Source organism: Vanessa tameamea, chromosome 17 (assembly GCF_037043105.1).
Source record: "Vanessa tameamea isolate UH-Manoa-2023 chromosome 17, ilVanTame1 primary haplotype, whole genome shotgun sequence".
NCBI classification, from domain to species: domain Eukaryota; kingdom Metazoa; phylum Arthropoda; class Insecta; order Lepidoptera; family Nymphalidae; genus Vanessa; species Vanessa tameamea.
This window is the reverse complement of record NC_087325.1, coordinates 1,953,301-1,970,228: the sequence shown is the minus strand read 5'-3', so window position 1 is coordinate 1,970,228 and position 16,928 is coordinate 1,953,301. Positions and strand designations below refer to the sequence as shown.

Genomic DNA, 16,928 nt, shown 5'->3' with positions numbered 1-16,928 from the left:
TTAACATTTTGTTTCACAGTATAATTTGTGTAGCGTAAATTTATATACTAACATTAGTCAAACTTCTTCTTGCATAAGTAATGTATCTGATTCTTAAAGGAGTTTCACTTCTGTCCTGAGTAGTTTTGTTATTCTAAATAATTTTAAATTGTAACAATTATCTTTAATACTTCGGACATAGTATATAATTTCAAATATACAATTTAATAAAATTTAATCATAAACTCTTCGCCGATAGATTATCTACAAAACTATTAACATTCGTAAATAATGTTCTGATTTTATTAAACCTTTTAAAATATTAATTAAAAACCAACACTGCATCTCATAGATCCTATTATACCAATTCTACATTTCTAGTTAAAAATTGAAAGCACTTCAAATTTGTATCGAATAGTATTGAAAATTAAAAAAAAAAACAGATACACAATACATACATCAATGTAATAAGGAAAAAGTATTCAGTTAATTGATAACACGGTTTTATTCCTTCAATCAAATTGAAAGAACATAGATAATTAAATAAATACATACTTGTACAACAGTTATATTAAGTATTAGTTATAGTTATATTAAGTATTAGTTTATAGTATTAGATACAAAATCATAAGATAAGAATACTTACATGGATACACGGGAAAGCAATCAAATTCGAATGACGTAATATCAATTGAAACTAGGTTTCAGTAATAAACGAGGAAAATAACCAATATTTGGATATTATATCCAATATTTGGTCCAAATTTATGATTTTTTAAAGCCGAGTTTCCTGCAAAAATCTAACTAAACATTTTAAAAAACCTGCCTACTGTTTTGAAATACTTCAAACATTTTTTTACGACACAAGAGAGGGACACAGATTTATTAGCTCTAATCGTGACATTAAAAACATACATTTCCCTCTAGACATGGTATATAATTTTTTTTATTGTAATTTACTGACGCTGTCATTAAAATAGTGGAAGAGAGGATCTACTGAGTTTCTTGCCGGTTTTTTGGTAGAATCTACTACTAATCCGATGGTAGCTTTACATTTAATTCAACACTGTAACACGAGGTTTAAAAGTGCTTTTTGCAAAAATACTTTGATTTGATTTTGAACAATTAACTCATCATAAAAAAGAGGGTCTTTTTTATAAAAAAAAGGGAGCTAATTTTTTTGAAATATGGACACAGGACAGTCGGCTTTACGAGTAAAATAAATATTCAAAAATGGAATAACGATTTTTAAAACAGAATATTATAGAAAACCTTAAGTATTTTACTAAAATTAATTAAATTATGATGCAATTATTGTTGTTTTACAAGAGAAGACTTATCTTGTTGTAACCGAGTCAATATTGTTATATAAATCGAAATGCCAAATCATGTCATCTTACACATTAATTAGGTACTTCAGATATATTTACGTCTAATCACTATTCAAGCAACATCCATAATTACATTGGTATGAATGTATGTATAACTTTAAGATATAACTTTCGAGAAGAAACAAAAAAAGTTGAAAGTACACAAAAAAAGCAAGTAAAAAAAATTAGGTACAGATGTATCAATTTGTTCAATTTAGAAGACAAAATATAATGATTACAAAAAATATTTATGAACTAAAACTGATTCTGGTATTACGAGTACATGACAAAACTGTTAAGTTAAGCTTTAGTACTTCTTAAGAACTTCATGAAATCAAACCTACAAGACAAGACCTCAAACGAATCCCGGACTTTTGATGACTAAAACGCTAAAATGTTCCGATACTAACCCTCTGCATCGGCACCATCGATCCTAGTCTATGGTAGTGTCTACGCACAGCCCGCATGCCGGCGCAGCGGTTAGTCCAGCTCGATGCGCATGTTGGGTGCGAGCGTGCCGCACTGTATCTTGGACTCCTTGAGCTTGCCGAGAGCGAGCCGCAAGTCCTCCATGGTGATGGGTCGCACCGCGTCCACGTACTCGTCGTCCGAGTCCGAGCTGCTGGACTTGTTCTGTTTACACTGGAACAGATTTTATAATGTTGTGACATTTGGAATTGGAATTACAGATTGAAATCCTGATCTGTTTGAATATACAGAAATATTAAATTTATTTTTAATGGTAAGTAAACTTCGCCACGTCTTCATTAAAAAAAAAATCTGAGTCAAGACGGCCTAATGTATAGACTATGTGGATTAAAACAAAGACCACGAAGATGACATAACATTAACAGGATTTAATGTTTCGAAGGTCATTTTTATACCTAACTTTCATACAATTTGACACATGAATATGTAAAGCAAAAGCTCGCGATTGCTCACCTGCTCCTCCCTCGCGAGTTCGTCCCTTGCGAGGTCGCGCACGCGGTACACGGCGGCCTGGCGACACAGCTCGTGCAGGTCCGAGCCGGAGAACCCGTCCGTGGCCGCGCCCAGCCGAGCAAAGTCGATCTGAGGAAGGAACGAATTATATGGAATTATGGAACTACGATACGCACGCGGGCCGACATGTCACACGGATCCGCACACGCACGTGTCCCCGCAATGGGACACGGATCGGTACACGCCTGCGGCCCGACATGTGACACGGATCTGCGCACGCACGCGGCCCAATGTGTCGCACGGTTCCGCGCACGCACGCGCCTCAAGCTGTCACGTCAAAAAAGCAGCACGTACGTCGGCGGCGGTGGGCTCGGCGCGCAGGATGAGCTGCAGGATGCGCTCGCGCTGCGCGGCGCCGGGCATGGGCACGTGGAAGGTGGCGGGCATGCGGCGCTGGATGGCGCGGTCCAGGTCCTGCGGACGGTTCGTCGCACCTGCGGGTCGGAACGGGCAAATAGTCACATTTCACTGTTCATCATTTAAAACACATTGGGTACGGTAGATTTTATTTCCATCATCTTTTTTCTCTCAATTTTTGATCATTATCGAATAGTTACATTTTTTTTTCATTAAATTATTGCTCTTTTGGACAATTAATGTGTCAAATGTAACACCCAAATACAAATACACATTATTAAACAAATAATAATTAATATTGTGACTTAATAGTTATTGATATACATTATAACATTATGAATTCAATGAATTAAGAACATTACAATATTTTTTATACTTCATCAGTGAAAAAAACTAGGTGTGACAACTGCATGCCCTACAAAGAATAAGAAAAAAAATATAATCACCCATGATGATGACAGTGCAAGTGGGGTCTGTGATGAGTCCGTCCCACAGCGACATGAACTGCGTCTTCATCATAGCTGTGGCCTCGTGGTCGTGTTGCGTGCGCGTGCGCAGGAACGACTCTATCTCATCTACAAACAAACAGATACCGATATTGATCAATTATATATATTATTATAATAACAAGAAGGGCTTTTTTTTATTGTTTTGGCATTTAATATATTAATTTCTTAATAAACAAATACTTACCAATGAATACGATACATGGCTGCAACTTGACCGCTAAGCTAAAGACGGCAGCGGCGAGCTTCTGAGTCTCGCCGTACCACTTGTCAGTCAGAAGAGAAACGTCCAAATTGATGAAGCTCATGTTAGCCTCCTTGGCTGTTGCCTTTGCTATAAGTGTTTTACCACAGCCTAGAAAGAAAATTTTACATTTGAAGAAGATAAGCGCCAAAAAAATTAGTTTTAGATTTCGATACATAGATCGAGAACTGATGCACATTGTGTTTAGGTGTAATAACGTACCTGGTGGTCCATGCAACAAGACACCCTTAGGCGGCTGTGTGAGCCGGCTGTCGGCGAAGAGTTCCCGTTTCTGTATAGGCAGGATGACTGTCTCCCTCAACTCATTGATTAAATGATCTAAACCAGCAATATCCTTCCAGTTGACCTAAAATTTAAGAAGAAAATATTGAAATGATTCATTCTTCAGCTATTTGTACGTGTGTAGGTCATTATATTATTTACTGAATGTGTTTATATAACCGCCGAGAAGAAGGAAAACATTGTGACGAAACCATTATGTGCAGTAGAGCAATTTTGCCATATATCACAATGGAGAAATATATTGAAAAAAGTTTCAATCCTTCACGATAGATCGAATAGACCTTGTCTAGCAATAAAACATTTGGCGGCTATTACTTTTTGTTATAAGTAACTAAACGAGTGATGAACATGAGCGTAGAGGGAGGAAGGGGATGAGGACGACACAGGAGGACATGGATGTACTGTGATAGGAGGGATATGATAGAGATGGATGTGATCGATCAGATGACGAATAATAGAGACGAAGGGAAAGACTCGTAGCGCAAACCCCAAATAGATTGAGACACGGCCAGGGAAAAGAAGGAAGACTTTACTTTTTGTCATATTACATTGTTTATATTACAGCTGATCAAGCCTATATGGTAGGGATAGACAAAAATCCGAATAAAAGTGGAAATTCTACAGTCCAAGTCCACATAAATACGACTAATGAACCGATCGTAATTAAACTTAACATAAAGTTTTGATGTAAGTTTTCGACCTAGTATTAGGTATATGGCTAAAAAAGCAAAACAAGTTTGAAACATTTACTAAATTATATTTTTTATTTAATCGTGTCAGTAAGAACTGCACATACAAAAAATAGTCCAGTGCATATTGATTTGATAGTTTAGATATAACATACATACATGAGTTTTATTTATTTAAATTGATATAGTATTCGATACAAACTATTACGATTTTTATCTTTTACGGTATTTATTTCGGTCTGGACTGCTTACCTAAAAATAGGCACTTATCGGATGTATGTTAGATTTCTGGCATTTTACCAATTTTGAAACAAAGCGATCTCACTTGAGTATAGAGATATATAAATAAATAAATACATAGCAGTAACAAATGTTAAATTTATATGATGCTATTGGCGTGTTTGTGAATTAATTTATTATTGTAACTTCAATAATAATTATTTGTTTTGGCGAGGAAGTTAAACCGTTATTGATCGTTATTGTAATGAGCAGCTGAGTCCTGTCAGGTGGAAATATAATTTTAACTCCAGGAACTGATATTTTATCAAAGCCAAGTATTATATATAATACTTGGCTTTGATAAATACATAATATAAAATACATAATAAAAAATTTACTCCGTAACTTCAATAACAATACAATACCCTGGATCTAGACTCACATATATATGGTAAGTCGAAAATTACGAAAGTTTTACTTAGATTTATATTATGTTAACTCTACCAAAAAATCGATTGAAAATATACTCTATGTAAATAGGCTCTTACGCGCAATTTGAATCATCATGTTAATAGATGAATTAAATTTAAATCCACAACCGGTAGAAATAATTTGTTAGTAAGCTAATGAAAAGAACAAACTAACTTAAAGTGATTAATTATAATCTGAATATGTATGTTATGAGTAATTATTAATGAAAGAAAAAATAAAAACGCATTTTATTAACATGTATTTATTTATTTGGAAATGTACTTGAAGCGGATGGTTTACGAAATCAGGGAGACATGGTAAATTAGAGCCATTAAGTAAAAAATTACATAACATCCAATAAGATCGAGATACCCTATCAGGGAGATCAAAAATAAAGTATTAGTGCAAATTAATTTATGATACGATTTTATTAATATAAATTATTTTATGTTTTATTGTGAACTTAATTATTGAATAATTATTAATTATAAGTAGATAATTATAGTAGCAAGAGCAGTAATCCGGAAATATACTTAATTCGGAATTATATCTTCTTTATTTATATATAAATTTTAATGACGAAATAAATTTGCATAATAGCTCCAAAAAAATAAAAACTACCTTTTGCAACTATATACATATTACATGTTATAAATAATCCTCGGAAACGGCCAACAGAGCCTCGAAACATTTTATTCAGATAAGGTTTTGCTTTTTGAGTTTATAGTCTTGAAAAATGTTATATAATGTTTAGATTCCATCATTCTTATCCTTCAACTTAATCTTTTGTTATAACATTTAAAAAGATGTATCTCTATAAAAAATTAACAGTTTATTCTGAAGATTTAAAAACAATTTTCATACACATTTAAACTCATATATTATTTTTTTTTATCATTAATACTTTGTTCCTAAAACCTAATGTCTTTTACTGCCGACGAAAGCACCAACTATTAACCAATCTGTTGCTGTATTTTACCATTTTGTCGAATCTTTCATTCAAATGGAGCTGAAGTTCACAATCTCTTTTACTCGCAAGCAAGAATAAAAATAAATTTCAATTAAAATACTACTTTTCAGGTAAAATCTTAGAACAATATATTTATATTTTTTAGCTAGTGATAAACAGATAAATACCTGACGAGATTATTATACTTATAAATAATACATAAGCGATGTAAATAAATTACCTAAATGTTATATTTTGAACTCCATGTTCTATAAAAGAAACTTTCTTGTGAGTATTTTCATTGAACTAAAAGGACTATTACTCACAAAGATTGATTTTCTAATAAGTCCGAAATTGGATTTTTGCTGTGATAATAGACTTATAAGAGTAATGATTGTGTAAGTTGTTTATAAGTTACCTACTATATGAGGTTTTATAAACAAATAGGTTATGTAACATTTTTAAGAAGTCATCTTGCTACTCACATTGATTTCCTCCGGCACGACAAGCTGTGATGCAATTATCATTTCATGATCAGTGAGTTTGTCCAACACCAGTGAGTGTCTCCCGCCAAGTCCGGCTCTGCAAGATATCCTTAACACATACAAGCTCTATACATCCATTCCATATGTGGGAATGAAATCACAAGGAAAAATTTTAAAGTCTAAATAATCTATGTTTATATATTCCATGAGTTTTTTAGTTTAATGAGGGTCAAATTCTGAGGCGATTTTGGATTGATTTCTATGAAGTAGTTCTAAGAAATATTTCATATACTTTTATCACGTAAACTGATTGGACACACTTTTCTCTCTGGATAGATTAAATATGGCATGGAAAAATAAAACTTTAATAGCTCAACCACAAAGTAAATTATTTTCTTTGTAACTATTAAACTATTTGTCACACATACTGGTAATTAAACATAGTCACTAGTCATATATATATAAATATCTTTCTGGTGTAATTCTCATACATAACTTATTAACATAGAAAAAATAAAATTTGATTAAAAATATGAACTAAATATTGAAAACGAATAACTAATAGAGTTTAAAAATAATCAGAGGCTGAAGAGATGTAAAGATTTTTTAGTTTCAGGTTGCATTGTGCACTTATTTCAAAAATCAATACATACTTGCGTAACTGTTCCCGCGCTCTTTCCTCAGCCTTCTTTCGACTTTTAGACGTTGGATCAATTTGGTTCACAAGCCATTTTATAGAGAAATAAGTCACAGCAGATACAAAAGCAACGCGTATTGCCATTTGGAACACATCGTTCCTCGTAAATGCTGAACCTTCCACCATCATGCCTTGTGAGTATTAGCAAGTTTACCAAGATGTTAAATCAAAGCTGTTCTTCTTATAGCTATGCTATTCAGTTTTAACACAGAAATCAAAATAAGAATAAGAATTTTGCAATTTCCCGTACTGAGCACTAGGTGAATTTCATGTCAGTTCCGTACTTCATTATTCATAGACAATTTTTTTTCATTAGTGTGGCGTTTCATTAAACTTATATTACTATTCTGTTTATTGTGTAATTAGTATTCTAAGCATGTTATAACTAGCTAGAATTGTAATGTTATACTATTAAATACAATTTAATCTAAATAAAATATTTTAAGCAAAATTATCCTGAGCATAAACTTTTACCTCTAATATTAATTTACTTTGAATAGTATAATGATAATATAAATTTTATTAAAATTAAAACTCTTGAGCTTCATTAAAAGGTAATTTATATACAATATAATTTATGTCGATCAGCTTATTTATTTATATCAATATAAAATTCTTCTTCGTCTATAATTTTTGTATATAAATACACCGTGCTTCAATATATAAATAAATGTAATATAAATTATTAAATTACTTAGTTTTTCAATTGAATACATAAAATATTATTATATAAGCTTATCATTTGATAAAATAATATAATTCCTATGCATATGACTCCAGAGTATTACAGTTTTTTTTTTAATTACGTGAATTAAAGTTCAGTAAACTAAGGAGTATTGACATTAGCAATGTCAAAGTCATTTTTATGTGAAGGAAAATGTCATAGTAACGTCATTTTCATGTGTTATAAACCACAACAAATCTAACCTCCTAAAAACGTATGAATATCTTAAAAACACGCATAAATCTTTAACATGAAGAAAGTTAAACCAAATAGACCAAAGTTTACAAACACACGCAAAGTTCTTCGAAAAGAAAAAAGAAAACAAAAGAAAATCCACCGAAAAGAGCATTATTTGAAAAAGAAAAATGAGCCTAATGTTAAAACTAGTGCTGGAAAATTTGTTAAACGTCCAGTTGATAACTCAGAACAAAAAAGCGATATTAAAGTGAGTATATTATTTGTATAAATATGATATTAGATGTATTGTACTTACTTTTATAAACAGTGTTACAATATTTTTAATACAATTTGAAAAAAAAAAGTGTTTATCAAATGAGTTATTAATTTAAAAAAGACCATTATATAAAGTAAATAATTATAATATTCTGCCCTTTTAATATTTATGTTTTGCAATAGATGAATTAGAGAATAGACTAGAAATTATTTAAATTACAGAAATCACAGCCACAGAAACAGCCAACCGCACAAGAGATAATGATAAGGCAGCTTGCAAAAGAGAAGAAGGAAACAGAGAAATTGAAGTCCCTAATGGATTCCCAAAGAAAGCAGATCATGGTAAAAGCTAATGAAGAAGAGGATAAGATGATAAAAAAATTGGAAAAGCAACTTGGATTGAACAAGTCAAAGAATAAAAATAATTACTTCACTGATGACGGACTGGACTGTATCCTTTTTATATAATTATAAATCAATCTTTCTGGAATAAAAACCAGGTATGTTATGGATACTGGAGCCAGGTAGGAGAACCATTAAAAAAAATCTTCTTTTTAATTTCTTTTTTGTGTAGTGTTATACTTAAAGTGAGTAGATATATTAACATTTTTAATGGCTAATTGTTTACATATTAATACCAAATAATGACTTACAAGTAAAGCGAAATTGTATCATTTAATTATGTGTATTTCCTTTATTTCAAGTCCTAAACAATCTAATATCTATATTATAACTAATATCCTATCTATAAACATATCCCAAACCAGTAAAATATTATTCATATATACATAACATACATATCCAAAATCTCAAATCCATATCATGCCTGATAAAAACTAAAATTAAAAAATCTAGACTGGTGATCTACACCAGTTGTTAAAAAAATTAAGTTTGGCTATATCATATTCAGTTAGAAATGGCATATTTTTGGTTTTAATTAATTAAAATTACTATCTTTTTAATTTAACTTTAAGCTTGCCAGTTAAAGTGGCATGGTGATTTAATATTATATCAATTAAATTCCATGTGTATTATCTTACAATATTTATATTTCCTTACAAAGTTTATGCTTAGATCTTCTGGAAATTTGTGATAGGGCAACATCGGAACAAATTGTGGCTGCTGAAAAACATTTAGCCGAGGTTGAAAGAGATTCTGATTTTGAAGAAGATCTTGCAGTAGTCACTGGCAAGGAACTGCCTAAAGGCAATGACAAAAATAAAAGCAAACGTAATGATGATAACTCTGAAGACGAAATGGAGACTGATGATGAAATGGAAGTTGATGAAGAAGTAGATGATGAGGATGATGATGATGATGACAATAAATTTGGACTTGATGATGACCAATTTGAAGATGATAATAGCCAGGCAGAAGATTTTAATGATGAGAACTTTAGTGATGATGAACATGTAAGTGAACACAGTGAATCAGACAATGAAAAAGATAACAAAAAATCAAAAATAAACAAATTAGACAAAAAATCTAGCAAAATCAAAATTGTATCTGAAAAAGATATCAATAAAGTGTTTAGTGAAGATGAAGTGTCACACTTATCTAGTGATGAAGATTTGGATGGAGCTTCTTATCAAGATGAAGATAATAAAGTTGATGAAGTTTCTAGAATTGATAAAACTGAAAAGCCAGATGTGTGGGAAGATATCTATGGTAGGAAAAGGGATAAAGAAGGCAATATCATCAAGGTACAAAACAACAAATTGTTTATTAAATTTGAAGACATTGTATATAAGATTTTATTTTTTCTTTTTTTATTTTAGGAAGAGAAAGGAATTTATATTCCTCCACACTTAAGAAATAAGGATTCAGCTTCTGATAAGCAATTAGCACAACTGAAACGTCAGATCAAAAGTAAGATAAAATAATAATTTTTAAGTTATCTATAACAAATTATTTTTCGTTTGACTCCAAATATCTGTATGTTAATACAAAAACTTAAATTCAGTGGAGTTTTGTGAAAGTTATTTGCTGAACAAATATTAATTAAATTATGTGCCAATAGTTTTTACTTGGTGGTAGGGCTTTTTGATATTGTACCACCAAACAATAATGCTAAGTTTTGTTGTATTCTGTTTTGGATAGTAAGTGAGCCAGTGTAACTACAGCCTCAAGGGACATAACATCTAAGTTCCCAAGGTCTGTGTCACTATTCATGGAGTATTATTTCTATTCCCTCATAATCCTATGAGAAGGCAAAATGGAACAGAGCTCAGATATATAAAGACATCTTCTAAGGTCCTTGTTATTACTCGTTACTGAAAATGTATTGACAGAAAGATCCAAACACTTCTTACTTACTCACTTATGGAGTGAAACTCGAAAATACTTAAGCCGTATATTAAGGCTAACCAAAAGACCAGCGAAACGGTCTAAAGTAAGTAACAGCCTTATTAAAAATAACAAATTTTAAATATGTTTCAGGTGTTCTTAATAAATTAGCTGGTACAAATTTACACTGGGCTTGCACGTCTATTGAAAACTTGTATTCACACAACAGTAGGAACTCCGTGAATACAGCACTCACGGAACTGTGGCTTGAAGCTACGGTAAGCCCGGCCAGCACTCCAGACCGGATGGTCGCAGAACATGCCGCATTGGTGTCGGTTCTTCATGCTAATGTAGGATCAGAAATAGGTCAATTTTACATCTACTTACAGTCTATATTCCTAGCCAGATTTTACATTATTATTTAAAGATAAAAAATCCAAAATTTCATTGATCATTAAGTATTTTTTACGACAAGCAACGCCCCGTTTATTAAAAAATTACAATTTGCTTTTTCTATATCAAAAATTACAAGTAATAAATACAAAATTTCAAAATTCTTCTTTGCAGGAGCTCACTTCCTAGAAGAGTTATCGAGAAAATTTGACGAAATGTTGGAAACACCTCAACCGGTAGAGGATAAACGACTGGATAATCTCGTATCTTGCCTGGCACATTTATATTGCTTTAAGGTGTATATTATCAATAATAAATTTACAAGTGAAATTTAATCTTTTAGAAATATATTTGCATAAACAGCTCCGATTATGATCTGATTCCTTTATATAAAATTGAAGTAAAAAAGCAAAGCAAAAGCCTCTTCTCCCCCTGATTAGAGGAGTTTAGAACTTGTGTAATTACGTTGATAATGAGGACCCGTCTTAATCTAGCCTACAGTTGGTGCAAAAACTGCGCCTCGCAGATGATGGTCAACTCTTGCACCATCGTGGGCCCTTGTTGTGTTTAAGCCGAGGCTGCTGAGTTTCAATGCAGGTTTCTTCGCGATATTTTTCTTAACTGCCGAGTGCAAATCACGTTATGACCTCAAATAAAGCACTTGAAAGCTTCTTCGTCAATAAATAACAATCTTCGGTTTGATATAAAATGAATTTGAGTTTGAAATTTTCAGTAGAAAAGATATTGATTTACCCACTAGGCAGTCATAAAATTTTTAAAAGTCTAAGAAAATACGAAATTAAAGACTGAACACATATATATACTATATATATCCACCTTCAGATCTACCATGCCTGCCTGCTGTACGACATCCTGGCGCGCCTCGTGTCGCAGCTCAGCGAGAAGAGCATGGAGTGCGTGCTGACGGCGCTTCGGAGTGCGGGCGGGCTGCTGCGCAGAGACGAGCCCGCCCGCCTGCGCACCTTCATACAGGACTCGCAGGCGCGCCTCGCGCACGCGCACCACGCCGCCGACAAGGGGTGAGTGAGTGAGATAAAAAATAGAATACAAAGTGTCACGGTAATCTAAATGATCCAATAGGTGGCGCTATTCTCTATCTTCAATTATACACAGCCTTATGAATTATTCTCCAACAGAATCGTCTTCCGTAAACGAAATAATAATTTACTGAATCACAAAAGAAATATTTACTCAAACTAATTAACTTGCTTGCAGGTCAAGGGTGAAATTCTTAGTAGAAGTATTGCTAGCTGTTAAAAATAATAACCTGAATAAAATACCTAACTATGACCCAACATATGTGGAACATCTTATAAAGGCATGCCGCAGCGTTGTAAGACGAGGGAACTACATCACACCGCTTAATATTAGATTAGAAGATTTGTTGAAAGGTAATTAAGTAATTTTATTTGCTTAATGAATAACTACTCGAAATAGAAAATGTGCGCTCGACCGTTTGAATTCTTAAGACAATAGAATTCAGTGGGTTGACGTTATAGATAAAAGGTCCCCTGGGATTTTAGTTGATATGGGGGTCTCTCAAGGATCAGTTCTTGGACTTTTTCTTTTCCTAATATACATAAATGACTTGTTCTTACTTGTGGGGCACAACATGACGCCAACTTGCACTTGCCCCCCCACATAAACGGATTGACAAGCAGACTTAGCTCTGTGGCATTTATTGCGGGAAAAAAAAATAGACTATTTACCGATGTTGATACTATTCGCTTATTATATTAAATATATTATTAATATATTTCAGTTACTTTCATAGAATAATGTCTTACGGTATTTTGCTTTGGGCCGCTATATCCATAGGATATAGTTCTGCAGAAAAGGGCTGTTCGCGCAATCGTAACCTTGGAGCTAAAGAACCACTTAGGCATAAAATTTAAAGAGTCAAGATGTACTGCTTTTCAATATATATTCTGGAATGTTATGCATGTACGGAAAAATATTAATGATTTTGTTATAAAATGTTATACTCATAACATGGTACAAAGAACAAAATAAAACTTATCCTTTAACTCGACTGCATTGAATAACTCTTGTGGCGCGATGTATACGGTTTTAACTCTTCTGGCGCGTTGTATACGGTTTTACCATAGGAGTCCAATGAGCGTATACAATATCTTGGTTGCCAAATTTAAAAACAGTAAAATAATGCATGTATACAATGAGTGAGTTCATGGTTGATACACCTTGGGGTTGAAACGATCTCCTCCCGGATATTTCTTTGTGATATTGGATTTATGTAAACAATCACATATTGACATAAAAAACCTCGCTGAGTTTCATTCGCCGATTCTTCTCAGGTGAGCGCACTTAACGTACAGCGGTACCTTCTTTTCCAGACCGGTGGTAGTGTTTAATTTATATCATTTGACATTACCTAATCTGACATTGAAAATTTTTTTTTTTAAATGTAATATAAATATTTTATTTTGTTATTGTCTATTAAATGTTATTTTGTGTATTTTTAATTTTGGATTATTTTGACTCTGAATTATTGATATTATTTTTAATCAGTTATGGGATTTTATAAATTGATTTATATTGTTAAATTTTACTGAGGAATTATTACAATAATGTTTTGGTAGTCAACTTAACTGACGCATTGGATTACTTTAATGTGAGATATATATATATATATATATATATATATTTTGTGAAAATAAATAAATAAAATTTGACACTCAATAATTAAATATATTGATTTAATTTGATTTGACTAGACGTGTTATTGATCTGTAAATTTAATTTCAAGAACATATCAATATTGTTCAACAACAACAGTCAAAACGAATGTAATAGCGGACGAATAAAGGTGCCATATTGCTTTTTTTTTATTTTAATTTTTAGAAGCAACTTCTTTTAATATTATACTGCAGGACCTCCTCTCCTCTTGAGGAAAACCTTTCCAGCTTATTCGGACACAATGCTCCGATGTAGGTAGATTTTTATTAATTCAACCTAAATTTGTTTAAGCTCATGAGAGAGGCAAGTGGTGGGTAGTAGGTTCAGCGTGGGAAGGCAACCGAATACAAGAGGCTGAGCCGACCGCCAAACCACTACCGTCTACCGACCAGAAACTTCTAGAACTTGCTAGACAACAGCGCATGAATACAGACGTTCGACGGAGTATCTTTTGCGTTATCATGTCGGCTGAGGTTAGTTGAAAACATATAACTAAAATTATACGGCATGTATTGCAAATGGTATATCTGGTTATGACTCGAATTACGATGGTTACCAGGATACTACAAATACCGTAAGTTGTAAGCATTGCCCTAAATTCAAAGCGTTACCAGTTTTTATAGAAAGTCTTGAAAAAAATTGGAAAATATTTTGTTTAATGGACAATGTAAACCAATTCTATTATAAACAATGTTAATTAAATATTATCCTGCACATAAACTCTTTTCGACCGTTTTGAAATTCGGAGGGAATATAAAACGTAGAGTGTCTGTGTTTGCTCACACGAGCACTGATCTCTGCTCCCAATATCAGACTGTCGCCCAAGAGATGGCAAAAGACGTAAAGATTGACGAATGAAACGTTGGCAAGGCGACGATCTCAATTGCAACAGACAGATATAGAAGAGTTGAGAAGTATCTGGAGGGGCCTTTGTCGAAGGACAAGCTGTTGTTGGATAAACCGATCGTCAGTAATAAATACCCTGGTAGTATTAATTGTAACTTTTAGTAAAACAGCAATAAAGGCTTATTTTATAAATTTATTTATCTCTGTGGCAGTCGGTTTCTTAGTTGACTTTTTGAAATTGGTAAGGAACAAATTATAATGTACAGGATAGTATCGTATAAACAAAGGTTTATACTAAATTACATACGTATGTACGAAATTAATTTCTGTATATTCAGGACTACATGGATGCCTTCGAGAAACTTCAACATCTGGGCTTAAAAGGGCAACAGGAACGTGAGGTGGTGCACGTTTTACTGGCCTGTTGTCTGCAGGAGAAGACTTATAACCCGTACTATGGCGTCCTAGGAGAGAAGTTATGTAGTTTCGATAGGAAATATCAGGTAATAGACATTGCTTAAAATTATATTAGAATATAGGTATATTGTACCTTTAAAATTATTTAATTTTGTTTATTGATTAATAACATCTTGTTACAGCTTTCAATACAGTATACAGTTTGGGATAAAATTAAAGACCTCGAATCGCTTTCGAAGCAGCCTATGACGAACTTAGGGCAATTTCTCATTCATCTTATTATGGAGAAGGGATTGCCGCTTTCCGTTTTAAAGGTAATATATAAAAGTCTCTGATAAATATCCCGTTGAAAAAGTAATTGCAAAAATATCTTATATTTTTCCTAATGGTGTAAGCCTGTCCTCATATCACGGGGACTTAAAAGTTTTTACGAGTAAGTGTGTGTTAGGTGGGTTTATGTCACCTTGTCTTAAAAAGTAAATAATAATATCATTGTCAGTTAATGCGAAAGTAACTTTGTCCGTCTGTATGTTACGCTTTCACGGCTAAAGAATTGACCTAATTTGGAGTAAATATATGATGTACTCATACAATAAATCCTAGAACAAAAATAGAACTAATTCAGTATATTTTTTTTTACAGATAATACAATTCTCAGATCTAAACAAGAAGTCAGTAAGATTCATGCGCCAAATACTTCTCGCAATCATCATGAACGCTGATCTCCAGGCTTCCCTAGAAGTCTTCCACAGAATATCAAAATCTCCCAAACTACACATGTTCAGAGAGAGTCTTCGTTTGTTTATACAACACTTTTTAATTAAAAACGCAGGAAAAAAAACTACGATATTAAGCGAAGAAGAAATGGCAACACTGAAGGAAAGAGCAGTTGAAGTAGATAAAATATTAACAATGCACGAAACTAAGTTGAGGTTTTGATTAAATATTTGTTAACGAGTTATGTGTTTCATTTGTTAACATGTTTTAAGCGCAAATACCAAAATGAATTACTTAAGGGCACAGTACATACTTTTCACATTTCAAACTGGAACACAATAATCCTTAGTATCGCTGTTTAACGGTAGAATACGTTGTGTGGACGGTACCTACAAAAGCCTTGACGGAGCTCAACTACTGAGTAAAATAAATGGCGACTTACGAGTAATATTTTTCATTTATCAAGAAAAAAAGTACTTTAGACTTTTCCAAGATTCCAAGAAACTCAATAGAAATTATTAGAAATGTGATTCTGTCAGCTTCTCTGTACTTTCGTGCGATTTGAGTTGCAACTTCGTAAATTTAGTATATAGTAGTGGTATCAACGTACTATGGAGTGTGATTTATCTCAAAGCTTTAAAGATGCTTTGCGACACGTGTAAAATCCTAATACTAAATAAAATTTCTTGTTCCCATTGATTAATTAACAAACTACTTGATCGTGTTTGATTAGATTTTGAATCATTACGACGAACAATATATTATTTGAAAGTTAAAGAGTTTATTTCGAAAATGCCAAAGGAAACCCAATTATTATTACTTACAAATACCAAGGGCAGGTCAAACTTGTATCCCTTCAAATATTTTATTTGGTATTTTATTTCAAACACAGTACAACAACTTGCAAAGATTATGCAATATAAAATATTCTAAAACAAATGAAATCTAAAGAAATGAACTGTTATTTTTATTTCATTCCTTGTACCACCTTTTAGTTCCCACTAAAAAGTATGGCTTATATAATTGTGTAGATGGTTGTATGAATAGTCAGATATTTGGCAAAATGTATGTACTAGCTTTCGAAAGGCGCATTTACATTTGTA

The 16,928-nt window shown here is 32.5% G+C and overlaps 3 protein-coding genes across 4 annotated transcripts in view; 1 reads left to right on the top strand and 2 right to left on the bottom strand.

Annotated features, from left to right (window-relative positions):
* Positions 1–16,928, bottom strand: part of LOC113394793 (uncharacterized) — a 337,088-nt gene that overhangs the window by 83,706 nt on the left and 236,454 nt on the right. The window lies entirely within an intron of this gene.
* LOC113394797 (outer mitochondrial transmembrane helix translocase) lies at positions 1,537–7,570 on the bottom strand. 2 transcript variants are annotated; one of them, XM_026632225.2, is made up of 8 exons: positions 7,228–7,570; positions 6,575–6,683; positions 3,681–3,825; positions 3,402–3,569; positions 3,155–3,283; positions 2,646–2,785; positions 2,292–2,420; positions 1,537–1,991 (listed from the first exon to the last, which is right to left on the bottom strand). In XM_026632225.2, the coding sequence occupies exons 1-8, from the start codon at positions 7,398–7,400 to the stop codon at positions 1,830–1,832; spliced, it is 1,155 nt and encodes a 384-aa protein (XP_026488010.1). In that variant the 5' UTR covers positions 7,401–7,570; the 3' UTR covers positions 1,537–1,829. The 2 variants fall into 2 exon arrangements, with proteins under 2 accessions (XP_026488010.1, XP_026488011.1); XM_026632226.2 differs by having other exon boundaries at positions 1,538–1,991; positions 6,575–6,671.
* Positions 8,145–16,065, top strand: LOC113394792 (nucleolar MIF4G domain-containing protein 1 homolog). Its single transcript, XM_026632214.2, has 12 exons — positions 8,145–8,440; positions 8,671–8,899; positions 9,523–10,151; positions 10,227–10,317; positions 10,888–11,100; positions 11,302–11,423; positions 11,971–12,167; positions 12,364–12,539; positions 14,137–14,318; positions 15,030–15,194; positions 15,291–15,422; positions 15,751–16,065. The coding sequence occupies exons 1-12, from the start codon at positions 8,246–8,248 to the stop codon at positions 16,045–16,047; spliced, it is 2,628 nt and encodes an 875-aa protein (XP_026487999.2). The 5' UTR covers positions 8,145–8,245; the 3' UTR covers positions 16,048–16,065.